We start from the raw sequence: 24575 nt of genomic DNA on the forward strand, positions 1-24575 counted from the left end.
CGGAAGGGCAGAGGCTGGCTGAAATTAAAAGTCTGTGTGCATATACCCCAATGGTGCTTTTTACCCCAAAATAATACTCGTTTTGAAGAAAGAAATTCATATAGGCCTAAGTTTAGAATCACTCGAGGAACTTTTCATTTTTGGGTGAACTGTCTCTTTAACAAGCTTAAAGTACAATGCTAATAATAAGTATGATAATAAGCATCCTTCTGTAAGAGCAGTGTGATTACACTTCGACGTTCACATGTAAATTATGTTATTTTTAGCTTTTAAAAGTGGAGAAATTAAGTTTCGTTTCTCCTTTCTCAGCTGAATGACAGGAAATAAGTTTTGCTTTTGAATATACACGAAGCTGTCGTGACGTTTTAATGAATATTCAAATGAACACGCCTCTAAAAACAGCACACTCGCCTTTCGATTCACACAGAAGCTAGAAAAGCGTGCAGGTAGGCAAGCAGAATATCATATTAACTCTTTGTCAAACGACGTCTTAATGTTTAGTTATTGTTGAGTTTAGTTTTGTTCTCTGGATGTATCGACAAGATAGCCGCACGTGCTTCACAAACAGTCTAATGACTTTCACGTTACTTGCTAACCGTTATTATCCAACTCCTTTTAAAAAACCCAGTTCCCTCATGTGGCTAATTTAATAGTGTTCGTTTAATGTTACTTTAATATTTAAGATTTAAACTGTTAATGATAGTTAATACAATTTGTGCCTACAAATTAAGCTTTTAATGATGTAACGTAGTACTGGATTTACGAAGTCGTTATACTTTTCTTTTCACGTAACGTAATGAGACGATTATGTTTGATAATTTCTGCTAATATATCTTCATGTAACGTTATAAAAACAAAGATTGCGATCTGTCAGTATCTGTTGCATCACAAATGTTAGCTTTTGACTTTATTCCGCGTTCACGGATATATTTTTAGCACTAACAGTTAAAGGAACTGTCACACCCTATGAATATTTATTAAAGATGAAAATACACTTTATATAATTATTAAAATATACAACTTTGATTAAAGTATCGTACAGTATGTAAATGCCGTGGACGACTGCGCTCAAAGGATTAGCCCATGTTGTGTGAAAGCTAGCAAACCCCCCCATTTACACATTTTAATACAGGCCCTGATCTTTATCAGCTCTTTTTTTGCTTTTAGGGATTCCCTTTTGTGCAATAAAACAAATACATTTGATAGTTTTTTGCCTTAGATCAGCTTTGTTAAAAAGAAAGCTCACCCCAAAAAAACAAACAAAACAAAACAGCTTCATCATTTACTGTTCCTCAATTTTTACTTCTTCTGTTGAACACAAAAGAAGATATTTTGAAGAATGTTGGTTGATGGTAATCATTGATTTCTGAAGTAGGGAGAAAATACTAGAAGTACATGGGTCGCAGCAACCAGCATTTTTCTAAACGTCTTTTGTGTTCAACAAGAAAGAAACTCAAATTGGTTTTGAACATAAGAGTACACTTCATATAATAGTTAAAAAATACATTTTAGATTAAAGTGTAGTACACAGTATGTAATGGCGTGGACGACTGCAAAAGATTAGTCTATGGTGTGTGAAAGCTAGCAGACCCCTCATTTACACGTTTTATGACCCTGATCTTTATCGGCTCTTTTTTTGCTTTTAGGGATTCCCTTTTGTGTAAAAGATAAGGTTTGCAATTAAAACAAATACCTTTCTTTGTTTTTTAGCATTAGATTAGCTTTGTTAAAGAGAGTTCACCCAAAAATTAAATTACCTAAATTTACTCACTCTTTTTTTTTTCTTTTTTCTGTTGAACACAAAAGAAGATATTTTGAAGAATGCTGGTTGATGGTAATCATTGACTTCTGAAGTAGGGAGAAAATACTTGAAGTACATGGGTCCCAGCAACCAGCATTTTTCTAAATATCTTCTATTGTGTTTCAACAAGAAATAAACTCAAATTAGTTTTCAACATATTGAATTACACTTCATATAAGAATTAAAATACATTTTTAGATTAAAGTGAAGTACACAGTATGTAAATGGCGTGGACGACTGCAAAAGATTAGTCTATTTGGTGTGAAAGCTAGCAGACCCCCCATTTACATGTTTTATGACAGGCCTTGATCGTTATCAGCTCTTTTTTGCCTTCAGGGATTCCTTTTTGTGAGAAAGATAAAGTTTGCAATTAAAACAAATACCTAAAAGTTTTATTAAAGAGATTCACCCCAAAAGTTCACCCCAAAATGAAAACAACCTCATTGTTTACTCTCCCTCAATTTTTCTTCTGTTAAACACAAAAGAAGATACTGTAGTTTGATGAATGCTGGTTGATGGTAATCATTGACTTCTGAAGTAGGGAGAAAATACTAGAAGTACATGGGTCCCAGCAACCAGCATTTTTAAAAATATCTTCTTTTGTGTTGAACAAAAAAAAGAAACTCAAATAGGTTTTGAACAAGTGAAGGAAGAGTAAATGATGACAGAATGTTTATTTTTGGTTGAAATATCTCTCTAAAACCAAATGTAAGGCTCGTTTCCTGATATGCTATTCACACACAAAGCGAGAAACCCTTAAAAATAATGTATATTTTGTCTCAAAGTAAATTTGAGTAAGTCTTTTTGTCCTAACAATAAGTATGCTAGTTTGTATGGAGGACAAAATCTGCAAAAAAATGTATTAAATAAATACACATATAAATAAACTAATAAATAAATACACAAATTCCAGCATAATTAAAAAAATAAATACGCAAATAAATAAGTAAATGTGTGGGTATGTATGTATGTATGTATGTGTGTGTGTGTGTGTATATGTATGTATATTATTTATATATTTATGCAGGAATTATTAATAATTTATTAACTATTAATTCCTGCATAAATAAATATATAAATAATTAGAAGTGCTGTTTGAAAGGGGGGAAAAATCTATTTTCAGTTCAGCATTTTCTTATTCCCCAACATCAGCGTAATTTATTTAAAGAATAATCTGCCCGTACTACTTTTATATTAATTTATGCTGGAATTCGTGTTTTTTTAATCTATATTTATTTATAAGCATATTTATGTATTTATTGTTTTATTATGCAAGAATATGGGGATTATTTAATTAACTTATTTGTATATTATTTATATATTGTCTAATTTTTTTTTTGCTTGAAAGAACAAACAATATACTAAGTAACAATAGTATTAAAAACCTTAATACAGTTAAAAGTTACAGCAGCATGAAGAAAAAATACAATACTTATAACATCAAACCTTAATAAACAAATATAAATTATAAATACAGATAAAAAAAAATAGGAATGATTAATTTCATACAGTACAAAAACAAAAGGGGGCCCAAGTCTTTAAAAATGACCTTCAAAAGATTGCTTAAGTTAATTTATCTCTTAGAATCTTAGAAATTACTTAGAAATATTTATAATGCATAAAGATCAGCCATTTAAAGAAGACCCTTAATTTTTTCTGAAAAAGTGTTGGGTTAAAAAAACCCTACATTTAAGCAAGTAATTGGTTAGCATCATAATATTATCAACCAAAAATTCTAATTCTACAAAAGGCCAAGTCTTTAGCTATTTTAAAAAGTCAGATATTGCATACTTTAAACTTAACCTGCTATTATGAACATACCTGTGTATATAATGAAAGCTTAGCTAATCTAAAGATTATTATTTTCCTTCTCTCTTTCGCCCTCTAGTTGTTTCTGGTGGTCTTTTCAGCACTCCGGTTATGCTTTCTTCCAGCTGCCCAGCAGGTTTGCTCTGACTAATACACTCGCACTCCTCCAACTACATAACATTTGACCTAGGGGTGCACAATGTGTTGTTTCAGCATGGATATTGCAATGTGTTTGTCCGCAATAGTCCTATCTCAGGATCTGCAATGTTGAGGGATTATAGTAGAATGCAAGAATGCAAGAGATTTGTGGTGTTATTGCTAAGTATAACAATGACAGAGTGATACTTTATCATTTGTATGTATTTTAAAGGCATTTCAAGTGAATTTAAAGCATACAAGCACAAACATTTGCAACTTTAACAAAGAATAATTTTACTGAATTATTAATTCTGAATTATTGAAGACTATACAGTGTTTTTTACATTTCAATTTACATTTCGATTTCTGTACTTGAATTCTGTTTGACTCTCCGAAAAACCTAAAAGCACTGCTATTTCACTTTTTTCTTCGCTCTGTTGTAATTTTTGCTAGCAATTTGTTTATTATTTTAACTGTTTAATGCATGATTTACACCTTTCTAAAATGAACCCAATTAATCTAAATTCCTATTGTTTTTTTTCGCTAAAAAACAAGATATTGCATTAATTTTTCTATAATATTCAGCCGTAATTTGACCAAAAAAATATGGCATGTTGTGTTCTAGGTGGGCACAGTCGCCTGTACAACTCCTTGCGTTCATATCTGGACAATCAGAGCCGAGCACAGCCCATCATTGGTAAGAGAGATCTGAATACTACGCTAACATCTGATTTATGTGTGTGTATATTTGAACCGATGTAAATTTTTCAGGTCTAAACTCCATCACTGAGGTGCTGACACACAGACATCCTGCAGTTTACTTCTGTGATGTTTGCTTTCTGAGAATAACCAAGGCTGACGTTAGAAACCACATCATGGGCAGCATTCACAAATACAATTACACTGTAAGAGATTGCTTTTTTGAGATTTTGAGGTGACTGTTTTCATAAATTCATGTGTTTATATGAATATATTAGTATATGAATTTATTTTCATTTATCTGAATATAAAAGTATAGTATTAATTTTCTCTTACGTGTAACTTTTTTAAACATTTAAGTGCCTTAATTATGTATGATATGATTTACTATAATAAATTTGTTTTAATTCTCACCCAGAAGCAATACTTAAAATTAGTATTAATGAATTAAATTAATTAATATATTATCTATTATTTATCAGGGTATCCGCAGGGTGTTAAAAAGCCTTAAATGTTTTAAATTTCAAAAATTTGTTGTGTGTCTAAAATCATTTTAACCAGGTCTTTATTTTCCTCTGTCCAAGTAAAGCTACCCAATTCCTTTCATACAAAAACTTTTTACAGAAATAAGGGCGAGTAAACACAATTTATATATAGACATGAAACTTAAGGTTTTATAACAGAAATGGAATAGGTTGAATAGGAGTTATACTCAGTCAATTTGGATTATTATTATTATTATTATTATTATTATTATAGTATTTCTTTTTATTATTATTAATATGAACTTTTTTTTACTAATGGCCCATTGAAATAATTTTATTTAAATGTATTTATTTATTCATTCATTCATGCAGTAATTATTATTTTTATATTATATAGTATTCCCTTTTTTGTTATTATAGGTAATCTATTTAAATGTGTTTTACATGTATTTCAAATATAAATGTTAGCATTTGTTATTTAATTGAGTTTAACCAACCTTCAAAAGTATATGTTTACTTAGAATATTTAAATTATATATTTTATATGTTATGCAGTTATTATTATTATTTCTATAGTATTTATTATTATTATTATTATTATTGTAGTATTAATAAAAATTATTATTATTGTTTTTATTATTAACTTTTTGCAATAGGACGAATAGGAGTTATACTCCATCTATTTGGATCAAAAGCCAACAAATATATATTTTTTACATAAGTACTTATGTAATTGTCTCCACAATAAATATACTTTGAAAAAAAAAATGTTAAAAATAGTGTATACAACTAGAGATTTACTTGTTTTGACACGTTAAAGTATGTCGCTAAAAAATAATTTTAATTATTTATTTTTTTTGTGGCAAGCAAAAAAAAAACATCTACTGGCCCAACCAGGCCATTAGAAATAACCATTAGTGTTTAGCTCTGTATAAGTCTAAGATTTCATTCATAATGGTCTTAAAGTCTTAAGTCGGACTTGATAAAACATGCAGAAACCGTGTTTATTATCATTCTTTTAATAGCATTTTTAAGAGATATGAATATTAACCATTCTATACAGGGTGTTTTTCTTTTAGTAATTGTCAATACTATAGTAAAACATTAACATTCAATATGAGAATTCAGCAGATTTTGATATAGAATTTTTTTTTTATCAAGTAATCTATATACTCTTTATACTATCTAGATACTAATAGTTTCATCGATATTGCATTTTGTAGCTTTTGAAATGGTAAGTTTTTTTATTTTGGCTCAGATTTCTTTCTCTATATTTACCTTGTTTATTTGTATTATTACTTGATTTTTCTATTGGCTTCTGGTGATCATTAATTAAACTCATTAAAACATTTTTGACCAAACCTAATGTCTGCTGATCCTAGTTATATCAGTTTTCTTTTGTGTTTATTTATTTTGAACAGAAATCGCTTCATGAGCATGGATGGAGATCTGACACAGACCTGACTCTTCTGGCTCGCCATTTAATGGAAATTGCAAAAATGGTTGAAAAGAAAGAGGGAACAGGAGATATTCAGGTGAGACTTTATAGTATACAATAGTGTTAAAACATAGCCTTCCTAACTAGAGCTCCACAGTATATCGTTTCAGCATCAATAACGCAATGTGCGGATCTGCAATAGTCGCATCGCAAGATATGCAATGTTGAGTTTGAATTAGGGTTGCACACTATATCGTTTTAACATCGATATCGCAATGTTTGCATCTGTAATAGTCACATTACAGAATAAGCAATGTTGAGTTGGGATTATACAGTTGATTATAACCTATGCAGAGTTGAATCATAATAGAGTAAAAGTTTATTATCTGCATGCATTTTTAAAGAGATAGCTCCCCCAATGTAACTTTACTCACCATTTTCATTTCACTGTTCACTTGTTTCAAACATTTACGAGTTTCTTTTTTATGTTGAACACAAAAAAGATATATTTTGATAACTCATAAATGTTTTAAACCAGTGAAGGGATGAGTAAATCATTCAGTTCGTTTTCGGATGAACTATCCCTGTAAGGCATGTGGTTGTATGAACATTTCAGTAGTTTAGAGTTTAAATCATTAGGCTAAAAGAAATTATAAGGTTTTTACTTTCATGAAGATTACATTATGAGACATTGCAGTGTTGATTATTCAATATCTATACCTCAATACTCTTAGACGCTCCAGGAAACTATAACTCACTTTTATCTTTGCTATATGGTATTTATCTATGCTTAAAATGTATTTGTTATATATTATTTAAGATTTAAAATATTATATATACCCTACAAAATCACCTTAATTCATCTGAAATTAAGATTTTTTTCCTATTAAATTTGTTTAAGTCACCTGGTAAAACTGTATTCGCATCGCAATACATATTGCAGAAATGTCTGATTTTTGCAATATCGTGCAGACCTAGTATGAATTATAGTTAAAAATAACAAGCGGTTTACTGCTAAGTTTGATCATAATGTAGCCAAGGTTTATCATTTGCAAGTGTTTTTAAGGCATTTCAAAAGTTTAAAACATTTGAGCACAAAAAAATATGATGTTTTTGGGTGTAACAAATATTAATTGCATTTAATTATGTATTCAGAATTTATACAATTTATGCAAAATAATAGAACTTTTGTCCCGTTTCTAGTCCTAATTTCTACATTTCAAAGCAAAAACAAGATTGTTTTACTCACCCTAATGGCAGATCATTTAGCTTATTTTAAGAAAGAACTCTTAATTTTAAGTTATTTCTTCTGTAGGTGAAAATAATACAATATTTTTACTTAATCTAAGTATTTTTCAATGTTTGGACTAGAAATGAGACAGAGCGTTCTTCTGCATTGTTTTTATTGTACCTGAATAATGTTAGACTCCCCAGAAAACTACCAAATAGAGCTATTCATCTTGTCAAACTGTATTTATTCATATCACAATATTTATCGCAGTAAAATAAAACATTGCAATGTCATGTTTTTCTAATATTCCTAACTAACCTTATATTTTCTGCACTTGGAAAGGTTCTGTGTGTGGATGAAGTTGTCTACAAGGAGATCACCTCAGCTCCTCTCCCTGACGGTCTGTCTTTTATATTTGATGTTTTGTCTTCAGCGTTCATTTATTCAACAGTTATGGGAAAGAGTTTCAGCTAAAAACTCATTCAGTTATATTTATATACAGTAAGTAGACGCTTTAAAGGTTCACAAAAGCCTTGAGTACTTTTTTTGAGATGTTAACAGATTTGTTTGTGTTGAGCATCAATTAAGACAATGTTAGCACCTGTTAGCTTTAATTGTGGGAAAAACTAGATAGTTTTGAGCTTTTGTCTGCTAATTTCTGCTTCCGGGTTTAAAATGATTTTTGGGGCGGATCAAAATCGGCGACGTAGCGCAAAACTGCAAGTGCAAAGATGACGCGTCGGTTTCTCATTATTATTCATAGCGGAGTTTTCTTATCCTATGAGAAGAGACGGCTTCTTAATTATTCATGACTGCGTGTGCTTTCCGAAGGCAAGGCAGACCTGCCAGTGCCAAGCTGTGAGACACAGACCCAGAGCACACAGTAGTTAGCAGTTCATGAAGGGTGTAATGTGTTTGTTTCCATGATCCACGGAGTTTGTTGCATGTTTTTCCCCACGATGCTGTCAGGGCCAATACAGCAAAGCTGTTTGTGTCCAGCAAGCATTTTTGTCGGGGGAACAGTACAAGAATTGGAGAATGGCGGACGTTGTCTTTTATCAGGAGTTCGTTCACACTTAGACACATCACCGTGCTGTTGTGTTCGTCTAAATCCTCTAGATTACCAACAGGACTAATGGTTAAAATAGACAGGGAAAGAGACCTGCTGCACTGAGTCTGCATGCAGACCCGGAGATTGAGGGAAAAGTCCTCATTTATAGTGTTTATATGAACAGGATTATCTTTATAATGATATAAATTGTGGTTATCTGTATATAAAATTATGAATAACAAATGTACCAGGGTATTAAATTAATGTTTATTTCTTTGCATTTTAACTTGGTAAACTATAAAAACATGGATCTCCTCACGGTTTGTGTCTCATTTTGTGAGCTAACTGACAACAGTTGTTTGCTCCCATCCTTCTTCCCTGCTGGCTCTGCCCATTCCTGCCCTTTGCTCGCGAGCTCCACGCCCATTATGATGCATCTTTTAAAAAAAAAAAAAAAAAATTCTGAGGTAGACCCGAACCGAAAGTGGGGGGTGTCATGACCCTTTAATCCTGAGTGACAACAGAAGGGAAGTGATTGATCTAAAAGTTTGTTCACATCTGATGTCGTCACATTTTTCTGCCACAATTTTGTATCTTTATGAAATTTAGAATTTAAGGAAGTTTCTGACATGTGTGCCTATTTTAACCCTCAACACATCCTTTTTCTCAATGTTTGTAGCTTTTGCTCAGATGAAAGAGATAAAGAAGCAACCAAAGCCTAATGCACGGGATTTACACACAGTTCAACAGAGCCAATCAGAAGGTATTATTACTACAGTGTGTTTAATGTGACTATTTTTGCTCCATTAGGGCTGTGCAATATTAATAACGAATATGTATATATTATATCTAATACTATATAAATCTGTGTCGACCCCAGATTAATAAAGAATCTAAGCCGAAAAGAAAATGAATGAATATCAGTCAAGGCCAAAATTATTGATACCCCTGGCAAATTCTAATTTAGTTATGTTTATTAAATCTGCACTTTTTATTTAATTAATTATTTAATTTATTTTTGATCTGAAATGACACAGGGTTGGGGTGACACGGTGGCTCAATAGTTAGCACTGTCACCTCACAGCAAAAAAGTCGCTGGTTTGAGTCCCAGCTAAATCAGTTGGCATTTCTGTTCTGTTTGCATTTTCTCCCCATGTTGGCATGGGTTTCCTCCAGGTGCCCCACAGTCCCAACAGATGCACTATAGGTCACTTAAATAAACTAAATTGGCCGTAGTGTATGTGTGTGTATGGATGTTTTCCAGTTCTGGGCTGCAGCTGGTAGGGAATCTGCTTGTTTAAAACATATGCTGGATAAGTTGGCGGTTCATTCCACTGTGGTGACCCCTTATGAATAAAGGGACTAAGCCGAAGGAAAAAAACATCCATATACTCTTGCATTCACACACTCATTTACACTCATACACTACAGCCAATTTAGCTTATTCAATTCACCTACAGTGCATATGTTTGGTCTGTGGGGGAAACCGGAGCACCCGTTGGAAACCCACGTCAACATGAGGAGAACATGCAAACTCCACACAGAAACGCTAACTGACAATTGTGAGGCAGTTGTGCTACCCACTGAGCCACCACGCCACACTGAATCACAAATTTGAGCGTTAGTAGGTGACAGTCTTTGTGAATGAACTATTTCAACGATGAGTCATTGATTCAATGATCCATTGATAAACCCAGTTCATTCTGTTGTGAAGTAAAGACGTGAAAGACCAGGAGGCTTTTGGATATCTTCAAAGCAGAACCCTTTAATGGGAACTCACCATTGCTGTGTTCATTGTCAAAAATTCTGAAGTAGTGCAGCAAGGCTTTCAGTTAAATACACAATTTAGGTGGCAGGGCTTATTAGTAGAAACAAAACAACTGGCATGACAAGTTTAGTTGAAGATCTGGTTCTGAGGTTTTACCTGCCTTAAACGACCTGAAAGTATCACCCAGGCATTCATGCAGTACAAGACACAGCCTTGCCTCGAGCTTGCAATTTGCATTACATTGGAGAAATGATACTGTCTCAAGAAGAGAAAGAATTACAGCTTATGCGAGTTGTTTGTAATGCAGTATCTATGGGGGCGGGACAGTAAATTTGACCTCGTTTTTCGTTCTGACTGCCGTTATCAGTCTCACACAAATGTTTTCCTTCTTCTGAAAGTCTTGAAAACATCATTAATCAGTTTTTCTTTTATTATCTGAGCAAGCAGGAATGCAAAAAAAAATATAGGTTGTACTCGCCCATTCACTGCGCTCTACGTTTATCCAGCTGTGATGATTTCTGCTGCTGAGAAACTCAGGGATGTTTTGGATTTTTCAATCAAGTTAAATTAGTATGATAAAATGCCTCATCACAGTGCTTTTAGACTCTCAAGATCATTTGTTTAGTTAGTTTGTAATTATAGCGAATGACATACTTGAAATACATTTGTTATGTCCATAAATATTGGGACATCGATGCTCTTGACTCTATATATTAACACAATGCATTTGAAATTAAACTAACAAAATGTGCTTGAACTGCAGACTGTTAGCTTCAATTTGAGGGTATTTACATTCAAATCAGGTGAACGCTGTAGGAATTACAACAGTTTGCATGTGTGCCTCCCACTTGTTAAGGGTCCAAAAGCAATTGAATAATTTGCTTCTGAGCTGTTCCATGGCCAGATGTGTTATTCCCTCATTATCCCAATTACAATGAGCAGATAAAAGGTCTAAAGTTCATGTCAAGTGTGCTATTTTCATTTGGAATCTGTTACTGTTAATTCTCAAGATGAGATCCAAAGAGCCGTCTCTATCAAAATGAAAAAACAAAACAAAACCCATCAGGGAGATAGCAAAAGCATCAGACGTGGCCAAAACAACTGTGTGGAGCATTCTTAAAAACGAAAACAGCACACCAGTGACCTCAGCAACACCAAAACACACGGAAGAGCATAAAAAAAACAACTGTTTTGGATGACCAAAGAATTCTTTTCCTGTTGAAGATAAACCCTTCAGAACAGTTGGCCAGATCAAGAACACTCTCTAGTAGGTAGTTGTATGTGTGTCAAACTCAACAATCAAGAGAAGATTTCAACAGAGTGAATACAGAGGGTTCACCACAAGATGTGAGCCTCAAACAGAAAGGCCAGATAAGAGTTCTAAAAAGCCTTCACAGTGCTGGAACAACATCCTATGGACCGATGAGATCAAGATCAACTAGTACCAGAGTGATTGGAAGAGTATGGGGAAGGAACTCCTTATGATCCTATGCAGTGAAGCATGGTGGTGGTAGTGACATGGCGTGGGCATGGATGGCTGCCAATGGAACTGGTTCTCTTGTATTAATTGATTGATGTGACTGCTGACAAAAGCAGCAGGATGAATTCTGAAGTGTTTCCGGCAATATTTTCTGCTCATATTTAGCCAAATGCTTCAGAACTCATTGGATGGTGCTTCACAGAGCAGATGGACCATGACCTAACGCATATTGCAAAAGGAACCAAAGAGTTTTTGAAGGGAAAGCAGTGGAATGTTTTGCCATGGCCTAGTCAATCACCTGATTTGAATCTGATTGAGCATGCATTTCACTCGCTGAAGACAAAACTAAAGGGAAAAGGCCCCAAGAACAAGCAGGAACTGAAGACAGTTGCAGTAGAGGCCTGGCAGAGCATCAGCAGGAATGAAACCCAGCGTCTGGTGATGTCTATGCATTCCAGACTTCAGGCTGTAATTGACTGCAAAGGACTGCAACCAAGTATTAAAGCTTTTATGATTATTATTCTGCCCAATTGCTTTTGGACTCTTAACAAGTGGGAGGCACATGTGCAAACTGTTATAATTTCTACAGCGTTCACCTGATTTGGATGTAAAAACCCTCAAATTAAAGCTGACAGTCTGCAGTTAAAGCACATCTTGTTCACTTTATTTCAAATCACTTGTGTCGCTGTATAGAACCAAAAATGTTAGAATTGTGTCTGTTCAAATATTTATGGACCTACCTATATTTAGCTTCAACATCCTTAAAGCAACAATTATAATACTGTTGAAGACTTTAAGTATTGCACACTTGTTTGATCTATTTGAATGCATCTTTGTGTTTATGAAAGGCAATGGAACCAAAGTTGAATGGCAGCAGATGTCTGGGAACGTGGATGGGAATGGACATCGTTCCACTTTGTATCCAACCCATTATGTGTCCACTATACCATCAAAATGTCCAGCTGATGTTGAACCTCAGACAGTCTCAACCAGGCCAGCACCAAATGCGTTGATCCCTAGTGTCAAACCATTACTCATATGCCAGAAAAAATCTACACATAACAGTCTTGTGGATCCACATGTTTCATCAAGAATTCCTGTTCTGGGAAGTTTCATCAGCCAACACGTAAGTCAGGATCAACCACACAGAAACCAGAGTTTTCAAACATACATGTCATCCGAAAACCAGTGTTTAACTCAAGTGTGGAGAGTTTCATCAGTAAGACCACCAACACATTGGAGCCCAGTCGGACCTCCTTGCCGGAACTACATAGTGTGTTCTGATGAAGACAACAGGAACACAGTCATGCAGTCATTTGGAGTTGGTTATGAAACCCATGCGCTGCGTTTAGCTCAAACCACTCCATACCAAACACCATCTTATACTGTGAGCCACAATGTACCAGAGATAGCCCAGGATTTAACCTATGAATATTTGAGAAAGGAAAGCTCATGTAATGGTCTGGAGCCACGCAGTGATGTGAAGTCCACCAGTTTAATGAAGCCCCACAGTATTGGTGTGTTGGAATCTGCTGTAATGCATCCAAATCAGTCACATGATCAGGCGTATTCACAGGAGCCAATCAACAACAACAGTTGGGAAGCACATGGTAATGACTTTTGTTTTTGAGACTCTTATTTTGTATTTTTCTTCCGCATATAATGCATGGTCAAAGATTTTTATTGCATGTAATAAATATAGAATTATATTTTTGTATAATTTTGTATATTTTTTTATAATTATTATTACAATGAAATTTAAAAGATATGCGTGAAATAGTGTTGCATCGTTATTTGGCATATGCAAATGAACTCACTGGTCACTTTATTAGGTACACCTTACTAGTACTGGGTTGGACCCCCTTTTGCCTTCAGAACTGCCTTAATCCTTCATGGTCCATATTGAAATCACAGTTGCTGCAGATTTGTCGGCTGCACATCAATGATGCGAATCTCCCGTTCCATCACATTCCAAAGGTGCTCTATTGGATTGAGACAATTCTCAACTGGTACTAATGGGCCAAAGTGTGCCAAGAAAATATCCCCCACACCATTACACCACTAGCCTGAACTGTTAATACAAGGCAGGATGGATTCTTCTTTCATGTTGTTGACGTCAAATTCTGATCCAATCATCCGAATGTCGCAGCAGAAATCGAGACTCATCAGACCAGGCAACATTTTTCCAATCTTCTATTGTCAAATTTCGGTGAGCCTGTGTGAATTGTAGCCTCAGTTTCCTGTTCTTAACTGACAGGAGTGGCACCCGGTGTGGTCTTCTGCTGCTGTAGCCCATCTGCCTCAAGGTTGGACATGTCTGTTCAGAAATGCTCTTCTGCAGACCTCTGTTGTAACGAGTGCTTATCTGAGTTAGTTGTCTTTCTATCAGCTGGAACCAGTCTGGCCATTCTCCTCTGATCTGGCATCAACAGGGCATTTGCGCCCACAGAACTACCGCTCAGATATTTTCTCCTATTCACACCATTCTATGTAATCCCTTGAGATGCTTTTGCGTGAAAATCCCAGTAGAACAGCAGTTTCTGAAATACTCAGACCAGCCCGTATGGCACCAACAACCATGCCACGTTCAAAGTCACTTAAATCCCCTTTTTTCCCCATTCTGATGCTCAGTTTTAACTGCAGCAGATCGTCTTGACCATGTCTACATGCCTTAATGCATTAAGTTGCTGCAATGTGATTGGCTGATTAGAAATTCGCGTTAACAAGCAGTAGGTTAGGTGTACCTAATAAAATGGCCGGTGAGTGTTTTATAGCAACATCTGTGCTACCTAATTATTAAAAATACATTATTTTTCTTTAAAAAAACTGTCTATGACACTTGTGTTTGTGCTGATAACATGTTTAAAATGTTTTCATATGTCCTGGAAAATGAGCAGTGTCTAAAGCCATTGAAAAGTGCAGATGCATTATCTTAGGGTTTGTCTAATTTTCTTTTATATTTACAGTGGAACAAGAAAACAAATATCTGATGTCACAAAACCCAATTGCCCAGTTCTCTCAGACTCCCCAACGCACCTCAGATGTGGCTAATGTCAACCACAGTGGTCAAAAGCCTCTTATAGGTGAGTGTGTCCACAGGCTTTTTATTCCTGCACAATAAATCACACACAAAAGATGATTCAGATTCACTGCACCAAACTGTCTGTGAGCTTGTTTGTCGCAGGTCTGCAAGCTGTTATTAAGTGCCAGTGCGTGCTGGGGAATGCACATCCGTGTTTTTACCTGTGCCAGGTGTGTTCTGTAAAGATAAGGAAGAGAAAAAAAATAATCAAGCACCTGATTAACCCTGACCACCAGAGAAACTACTTGGTAAGTGTTCCCGTAACCTTGACTTTGTCAGCTTCTGAATTACAATTTTTGTAAAACCACTTCAGCTTAGGGGCATACATGTTCATACATGAATCTAGCGCTGAAAATCACTACATATTCTTGTAGACGAGGAAAAATGACAACAATAATAATAATCTGTGGTTTTCAGTCATTTGTGGTATTTTAGAGTGCTTTCACACTTGGTTCAATGGCCTGGACTGTACCCAAGTTTGATTGTCCCTCCTAGCCGCCTTCTCGGTTGGTTTGTGTTCACACTGTCTTTTTTCCTTCTAAACCTCGGTACGCTTGCGTCATCGAGCTACTGTTTTGTTTACGGCTGTTGCTAGGTGATGGTCACGAAAGCAAAGCGCCAACATGGAAAGACGTCTGCACAGTGAGAGAGAGAGAGAAATTGAGTTTACTTTCATTTTCTCAATCGTAGTGAAATAGGGGCTTCTGCTGTAAGTGTCAGTGAAAGACAGCATTTTAAATACTCGCGCTTTTCCCCCCCTCGCCATAGTAAGCTACAGCAACATAGGTGATAGATTACTTCAGTACATAATAACCGATTATGATTATTACTGAACCGATGACGAATTGTCCGCGTCTGCATTGCGGTGCACTGAAGAAACAATTAATTTTGACACCCCTGTATTGTGTGCTCCACATGCTTCACATTAGTTTCTGACAGCTTCGCATTTAATTAAAGATTTAATAAACTATTATGGCTCAGAACAATGTTTTGTGTCAAATTTGTATGTTGTGTGTCAAGTAGATGTGTAATAAGTGGTATAAAGTACATCCAGGATGGTTGTTTTTGTAGAAAAAAACTCTTAGCTTTGCATGGGGCTGCCGATAAGCCTGTCTGGCTTTACTCTGCGAGAACAACCACCTGGATGTACTTTATCCCTATTATGAATGAACTCAAGATGTTTTGGAAACTTCTGCCAGGTTGTTAAAACTATGGTAAATCCAATAACAGTGTGGCTGTTTTTTTTTTTTTACACCTCAAGTCATCAGCATGCATGGAATATTCTCCTTTGTTTGACATCAAATTGTGGCCTGGTGTCTCCTGTTGTCAGGCTTCTGATTAGCCAACATGGCTTTATTCGAATATTCAGTATATTATATATTATTCAACAAGTTCAAATATTCAACATGGCTATATTATACTAGCACAATATTCTTAACCACACCCTTTCTACTGTTAGTTTGCTACGAGTGAATAATGCCCAGAAAGAAAGCCCCGCCCCCTAATCAATATTCAGTTTCTGTTGGAAGTACATCAACATACTGAAATAAGTCTCAGCAACCTCCCGCTCACACAGAATATTAAGAATATAAAAATGTATTTTGCGTAAGCTCTCTAAAGTTTGCATGAACCAGAACATGCGACTGTTTTGTTTTTTTCGTATTGTGATATGGAATATTAAATGAGAAAACAGTGGGCGTGGCTTGTTTTTTTACTGCAAGCTGATTGGATGTAGTAAAGTAGGCATTTCATTCAGAAAGATCTGGAAAATGGTTTAGGGAGAGTTATTACAGTCTAGACACCTTCTGCTCACCATTTCGATTTGGTTTCAAAACTGACAGGGGAGTGGTTAGGCATGTTAGCCACGCCTATCATCTCAGACTGACCTAATCAGAGAATTTAACTGGAAGCAAACAGGAACAAACACTTGTTTTCTTAAAGACAAGCAGGAATTAATTGTTCACTACAAAACTGGCAGTGTGAGCTAACAAAATCAAATCATATGGTTGGTTATGATTGGATTTCATGTGTACTTTAAGTTTTATGAATGTCTTCATGTTGGCAGAAAGCTCACCATCCGGAGCTCTTGCTTAAAAAGTCCAAACCAGGCCTTACAATAAAGCAGCTTGAAGAGATCGCTCTCCAGCTGGAGAAAAAGGACGGAAGGCCACATATAAAGGTATTTTTCTATGTTAAAAATATCAACTATATTAATCATATATGAATTAGATATGATGTGATTGTGGTAATTTTGTGTTGTTTGCAGGTGATGAACTTGCCTGTTCATATCTTTAATGATATATTGCAGAAGGATTATCAGAGCTGTAAGTACTGCAGATAAAAGCTCAATATGTAATTGTGATATTTCATAACCAAACCTATAATACTGTACTCCTTATTCTACCGTTGAAGGCAAAATGATGAGCTCTTCTTTGAAATGATGAACCCTTTGTCAAATATAACATTCATTTCAAGAGTTCACACTAAGCTGATGATTGATAATAAAGCTAGTTTGGCGTGCTGTCCTGGGAGAGAGCTCTGAGCTTATAAGATCCTCGAGCCCTGGGCTCCCTCCCGTTGCAAGGCGAGAGGGGAGTTTGAGCTCAGGTAGATCTCGATGACTCCCCCTCTTGCTTGTTGTAGCTAAGTGTCAGATATGGACGTTGCAGGTGTACTCAAGAGTTTAGCTAAAGTATTTGGATTAATTGTTTAGAGTGCTTGTTTTTGAACTGTGGGAAGAAACCGGAGGACCCGGGGAAAACCCACGCGACCACGGGGAGAACGAGCAAACTCCGCACAGAAATGCTGTCTGGTTTGGAAAGGAATTAAACCAGGGGCATTCTTGCTGTGAGGCAACAGCGCTAATCGCTGGCCACCGTGACGCCTGTTTGAAAGGAAGGAAAGTAGGGTTGGATGGGTGGGTGGGTTTCTTCAAGACGAAGATATTGAGATGAAAAAAGTCTGGTTACTTATAGTGAGTTAAGGATCGTCTGATAGGATAATCAGTCATTAGCTGGACAGCTGTGAACAATCATAAGCACGTGATCCTCTCGAAATTTGTTTATAAATAAACTTCACTTATTGATTTTTCTTCGGCTTAATCCCTTATTTATCAAGGGTTGCCACAGCAGAATGAACTGCCAACTATTCCAGCTTATGTTTTACGCAGCGGATGCCCTTCCAGCCCCAACTCGTTACTGGGATAACACCCATACACTCTCATTCACACATACTCATACACTACAGGCAATTTAGTTCATCCAATTCACCCAGAGCACATGTGTTTGGACTGGAGGAACCCAGAGGAAACCCACTCTAACACTGGGAGAACATGCAAACTCCACACAGAAATGCCAACTGGTCCAGCTTGGACTCAAACCAGTGACCTTCTTGCTGTGAGGCAACAGTTCTAACCACTGAGCCATCATGCCGCCCTCAAATATAACAGAACTAGGATATTTTTACAGACTTTCCCATTGTATATTTTTTAATTTCTAATATATATTTATATTACAAATGCTGATGTCAGTGTTATTCGATTGGCTACAGAAGAAACCAATGTTCTCCAATAACTTGTCTAATAAACCTAACTTGCCTAGTTACTCAGTTAACCAAGAAATGTCCTTAAATTGCACTAAGCTGAATGCTGTATCTTGCAAAAATAACTAGTAAAATAGTATGTGCTGACGTAATGGCAAAGACAAAAGAAATTAGTTATGAGAAATTATTTATTAAAGCTATTGTTTAAAAATGTGTTCAAAAATGATTTCTCTGTTATTTATTTATTTATAATTTTTAAACAGGAAAAGATTAAAAGATAATCGGGCCTGACTCAGCATGAATGCTGTTTTTCAGCAGGTTCCTGCTCTGCAGAACATAAAAACAGACTGACATCTCATCCATCAACACAGTACAAACAATCACCAAACATATAAAATAAAAAAAGCAGGCTACTATCTCAGTGGCTACAGCGATAGTTGACCATCAGATGACGAGCATGGGATTTTTTAAAAAGTCTCAGTGTTGGTATTGTTTTGAGATGTTAAATGAAGAAGTGGCTGATGAGAACTGGGAAGAAGCCCTGTCGAGAATAAAAAAAGCTTTAATAAATTCGGGACATGAATTAATTCAATTTAAAGTTTTACATCGCCTTCATTTCTCTAAAACTAGATTAAGTAAAATCTTTCAATCTATATCTCCTATATGTGACAGATGTGGTGGAGCAGAGGGGACATTATTATTTTGGTTTTGTCCTGTTCTTTATGAGTTTTGGTCCAGCATTTTTGAGTTCTTTTCCAGTGCTTATGGAACCACTATCCAATTTGGCTATGTTTGGATATTTAAACATAATGGACACCTTTCCATCAACCTTTCCATCATGGTTACAGCTAAAAAGATGATCTTACTTAATTGGAAGACTCCAAAGGCTCCCTGTTTTAAGAGAAGGTTGTATGAGCTGCTTTATGTCATTCAAATGGAACGACTACGATTTGAACTTTACAGAAAAAAGCTGAAACCACATGGGGACCTATTTTAACACTCTTGGGAATCTAGCATTTTACATTCGGAAATTTCCATCTCTAACTCATATATTCATGACACTGACTTTGTAAAAATGTGAATACTGTCATGTTTTTTTTTTATTTGTTTGTTACATCTGTCATGTGTATATATATTTATGTGTATTTGGTAACTGAGACTATCCCTCCGTTTTTTTGGCGTTTTTTTTGGGGTGGGGGGGCTAATGTCAATTATTTTGTATTGTATTTTTTTCTTTTGTTTTCTTTTTATTGGTATTGTACAGTTTTTGTTAAATATCTTCTAAAAAATGTTAAATAAAACAAAATATAACACAAAAAAAGATTTCTCTGTTAAACAGCAATATTTGAAAGTATTAAAATTTGACGAGGGCTAATAATTTGATTTTCAACTTTATTTCTTCAAAAGGTTTGTGTGTGGTGAACAGTGGAGTTGGTGTGGAGTGGACAACAAATCTGTTCTCTTTCAATGAAGGAAATGACAGAATAACAGGTGATCAGTTTCTCTTGTTATTGAACATCAGAATGTCCTGTTTGATTATTATTATTATTTCCAGATTTTTCATTTCATATCTTTTTCCATGATTTATGGAAGACATCAACTAAAATGTTGTTTATAGATATTGTATAGATGTTTTTGTAGATAATAAAAGACCGCATTTAAGGATCACAGTTCAGCAACAGAATACTAATTAACTGTCATTGACTACGTTTGTATGGACATCAGTAATCGAATTATTTGCCTCGATCTGAATTGGACAATATGATGGTGTTTACATGAGTTGCTTTTTGGATGTCCCTTTCATGATCCTGTTTTACATGTTATAGCACAGATCGATTAACGTTATTGCATCACCACTATCCACGTTTCAAATTTTCATGTAATTTCATTTCATGACACTCTTAATCAGAGTTTTGTCTTAATCGTATTAAAAACAGATTATTGGTGTCCATGTAAATGTACTCGTTGTAAATCTTTAAACCGTATCCTAGGTTGTGCAGATTTTGTCACTTTGTTTTAACATGCTGTACACGTATGTAAAATGGCTTTTCAAATGTAATTAATTGCGGTTTGTAAGATAACTCAATTTTGTTATGTCTATATTGTGATATATTTTAGTCAGTGCTGCCAGATATAGCTGACATTTTCCAGCCTAAAAACCGCCCAAAATATTAGATTAATATTTTATTTCTTTAATTTATTAAAACAAAATAACCTAGTTACTTTTACTGTTATAATTGTTTAACCATACAGCAACTAACTCAAGCAGTCACATAACCACTACATAACCTGCTCACATCGAAACACTGCCACCGCTCTCACCCGCACACTGCCCTTATTGTGGTGTATATTACACTACCTATTAGAGTATGTTTTATTTTCAAAATAGGGTATAAATTTGTCCTATTTATGCATTTTAAATTCTTTTGAACATAATTAGGTGCTGCTTGTCAATCAGACTACACTTCTACACTGCAAAAAATGCTTTTCTTAGTTAGATTTTTTTGTCTTGTTTCTAGTCTAAATATCTAAAAATTCTTACATCAACAAGCATTTTCTAGGTTAGCAAAACATATCGTCTTGTTTTAAGAAATAATATGCCGATATTAGGTGAGTTTTCCATAAAACAAGTAAAATAATCTGCCAATGGGGTAAGCAAAATAATCTTGTTTTTCCTTTTGACATAAGATTAATTTGCTTACCCCATTGGCAGATTATTTTGCTTGTTTTAAGGAAAAACTCACTTTATTTTGGCATATTATTTCTTAAAAGAAGGCGATTATGTTTTATTTGTCTATAAAATTATTCTTGATTTAATAATTAATAATTTAGATATTTGGGCTAGAAACAAGACAAAAAATCTAAGCACGGAAAGCATTTTTACAGTGTACTTTTGTTCTTGCTGTCAGTTGCAAGCAAAGGGGAGTCAGATTTTGATATAACTTTCCTTCTTCCTAATGCATGTTGGCCCACACGGTTTGCACTATGCACTGGCTACTACTTACTGAACGGAGTAGGAGCACACAGTTATGTTTTGTTAAATATGTTGCATACAATATTAACGTTTCAAAATCCCCATATTTTGTCAACCAGCTTATGTTTTAATAGTATGCAAAGGTTTTTGCTTCAAACAACAACAACAACAACAAACTGTGAGTTTACGTAAAAATAAATCAAAATGATTCAAAAAATATTCTCTGTGAACAAATAAAAATAAATGAAGGAAGGAAGGATATAACAATTTTGTCCAAATCAAGACTAATCAGTCTTGCCAGGAAATTAAATTGTGAGAAAAAATATAAAGCTACATTTTCCATTATTTGGACTACTTTTATCTTGACAAACCATCAAGATCTTTAAAAATATTCTTGTTTATTTTTTTGTGACATAAGATTAATTTGTGTACATCGTTAGCTTGTTTTACGGAAAAACTTTTTTAAAAATAATTTTGACATTATTTCTTAAAACAAGATTTTTTTTTTTTTTTTGTCTAGAAAATGTGTCTTGATTTAAGAATTATTAAATATTTGGGCTAGAAACGAGACAAAAAAATCGAAGAAAAGCATTTTTTGCAAAAAAAAATAATTATTACAGACAGATTCTTCTCTTCCCAAAGGTCCCATTCCAACTCTCAATCGTCCAGCAGAATGTATCCCTCCTCCTTCAAAGAAACGTCCCATTGAAGATCAAGATGAAGCTCCAACTTGTGAGATGCACAAAAAAATAAAGACCGAAAATCCTGACATGCCTAACACCAGTGCTAATGAAGTAAAGAAGACTGTGTTTAAGGTAAGCCTGTCTCTGCAGGCTGGACCCCCCATTGTCATCGAGAGAGCACCTCTAAAAGACAAGACCACCATAGCGCCAGAGATCGAAGAGCAAAACACACGTTCTCAGCTTTGCATTTACGGCTGTCCACACTCAGTCGACAACACCACACAGCAGGAACTCCTTCACACGGACAACCACACACTGACGGCTACAGACTCTGAGCAGCTCGTGATTCCAGCTCAGTTTGACCACACGGAGCTGTTCAGTAGTCAAACTGAGCGGTCTCAGATGCTGGAGGACTGTGGTCCAGTGGTCACTGTGCAGCGTGCTGATTGGCCGGAGCAGAATTATTGGGACTTCAGAAACAGCCAATGGCAGAGCAGAGATGCAGGTGCTCACGCTGAGTGTGCAGGGTACATGCAGTACTGGTGGTGATTCTGAGCCTTCGAGAGAACAAATAATACAAGGACATTTGGCAGAGGATGCAGCAAACCATTTTGCTAAATAATTGAGTCCAAATAGTACAACTTCAGATTTTAATCAGATCAATTTACGTGAAGTTTTCATTAGTGTACTTAATTTGGCCTTCTCCATCAAAGTGATGGTGATTATGTATTATTAGTTTGCATGTATATACAGTAGTACATGTATACATGCATATGTGATGGTGTCATAAATGTATGCATATATATATGTATATACATGCATACATATGACACCAACCCAAGCATGTATACGGTATGTATATGTGTACTACATAAACGTGTGTACATGTAATGCATAAACGATATATATGCGCACATACATATAAATGTATACAAACACACATTTGAGTGTGTGTGTGTGTATATATTTAGATAGCATTGCTGTTTTGTAGTAAACAGAAACATATAAAGAGTTCAGATGCAAAAAAACTCTAAATGAGCATTTTTTCCTCAGTCTCCTATGTTTATATGCTGTCATTGGACTTTAAAGGCAATGAAAATAACATATTCATCACCATAAAAGTAAAACGTATAAAACTACACAGAAAAAAAAATAGAAAAATGCTAATTTTAGAAGATTTATGATGGCATTTAGAGGCTTTCGCATCTGCTCTCTTCTTAAATCCTCTGTGTTCCCAGTTTGTTTGTGTAAATAGTAAATATACCTGTTAATTTGCATTCAGTAGCATTAACTGTCATTGCAATATTTTTTCCAGATATAAGCATACATTTACAATTTGGAGAAAAAAGTTGCTCATTTAGTTGCAGGATTAAGCAAACAAAATCTTAATCTTAATAATCCCTTCTCTGAGAACAACAACATTTATTAAAACAAAATCAAAAAGGTTTTCCTAAACCAGAATCATTTTAAAAAGTGATGGATTGGTAATCAGCACCAGCTACTGTAGATAAAGAAACATAATAAAGTAAGAAAAATACCCCTCAAACATTAATTAATAGCTTTTTCACATAATTGTTTTTGCCTTTCAATTTTTGTTCCCCAGAACGGCTTCATTTTTTTAAGTGCGCTATTTTTTAAGTATTATTTAGCAGAATCGTTTAGTTGCTATTACATTTACATTTAGTTAAGGTATATGCATATTTGGGTTCAAAAATTATATTTTGTTTGGAGAACTATATATAAAACAAGTTAACATTTATTTATATAGAGTGAGCGTGTTGCTGTTTACTAGTTAACAAATGCAAGTTTGTTACCAATGACCATTAACAGATGGTCAGATATACCAGTTCCTTTTCATATTTTGAAGCATTAATTCCTTTATCTCTGGTACAGAACTCTGCAAATGAGATGTCAACTCTATTTTTAGAAGATTTGAAGAAAATTTAGTTTATATGCATTCATAAGCTAAGCTAAAGTTATGTTGTTATTAGTTTAAATGTTAAATACTTTTCATTCACCTGGTTTGAAGTTAGCAGCAGCACTTGGAAGTGCATTTTCTTTCTTTCAAAGTTATAGTTATCGAATGTGTTTCAAACAGACAGACAGGCAACACAGATTAGCTTTTGTTGTTTTGTTAATTTCACTGGTTTTATTACTGAACATGTTCATATTGTTGTTATACCAAGAGTAGATGTTTTGAGAATCAGCCAATTTCTTAAGTTTTATTTTTTTGTCGTGGCTGACAGAACTGACTTTAAAGTGTTAAATGTGAAATCATTTGTATTATAACTGATTATTTTAACATCAAATACATACTTCTTTAATAAAATGTGTATTTTCACAAACATTGTTTGGGTAAATCTGTTTTTTAAACATTATTGCACATTTTAACCTAG

At 34.7% G+C, this 24575-nt stretch overlaps 1 protein-coding gene across 1 annotated transcript; it reads left to right on the top strand.

The window, feature by feature from the left end:
• Nucleotides 1-370: 370 nt before the first annotated feature.
• Nucleotides 371-24524, top strand: si:ch211-199g17.2. Its single transcript, XM_017352311.4, has 14 exons — nt 371-446; nt 3690-3746; nt 4374-4445; nt 4520-4653; nt 6354-6467; nt 7944-8001; nt 9332-9415; nt 12749-13510; nt 14867-14983; nt 15085-15230; nt 17048-17161; nt 17249-17306; nt 19930-20013; nt 22139-24524. Exons 2-14 carry the CDS (start codon nt 3722-3724, stop codon nt 22726-22728), a joined length of 2358 nt encoding a protein of 785 aa, XP_017207800.1. The 5' UTR covers nt 371-446; nt 3690-3721; the 3' UTR covers nt 22729-24524.
• Nucleotides 24525-24575: the final 51 nt, after the last annotated feature.

Source organism: Danio rerio, chromosome 19 (genome assembly GCF_049306965.1).
Source record: "Danio rerio strain Tuebingen ecotype United States chromosome 19, GRCz12tu, whole genome shotgun sequence".
In the NCBI taxonomy this organism is placed as follows: Eukaryota; Metazoa; Chordata; class Actinopteri; order Cypriniformes; family Danionidae; genus Danio; species Danio rerio.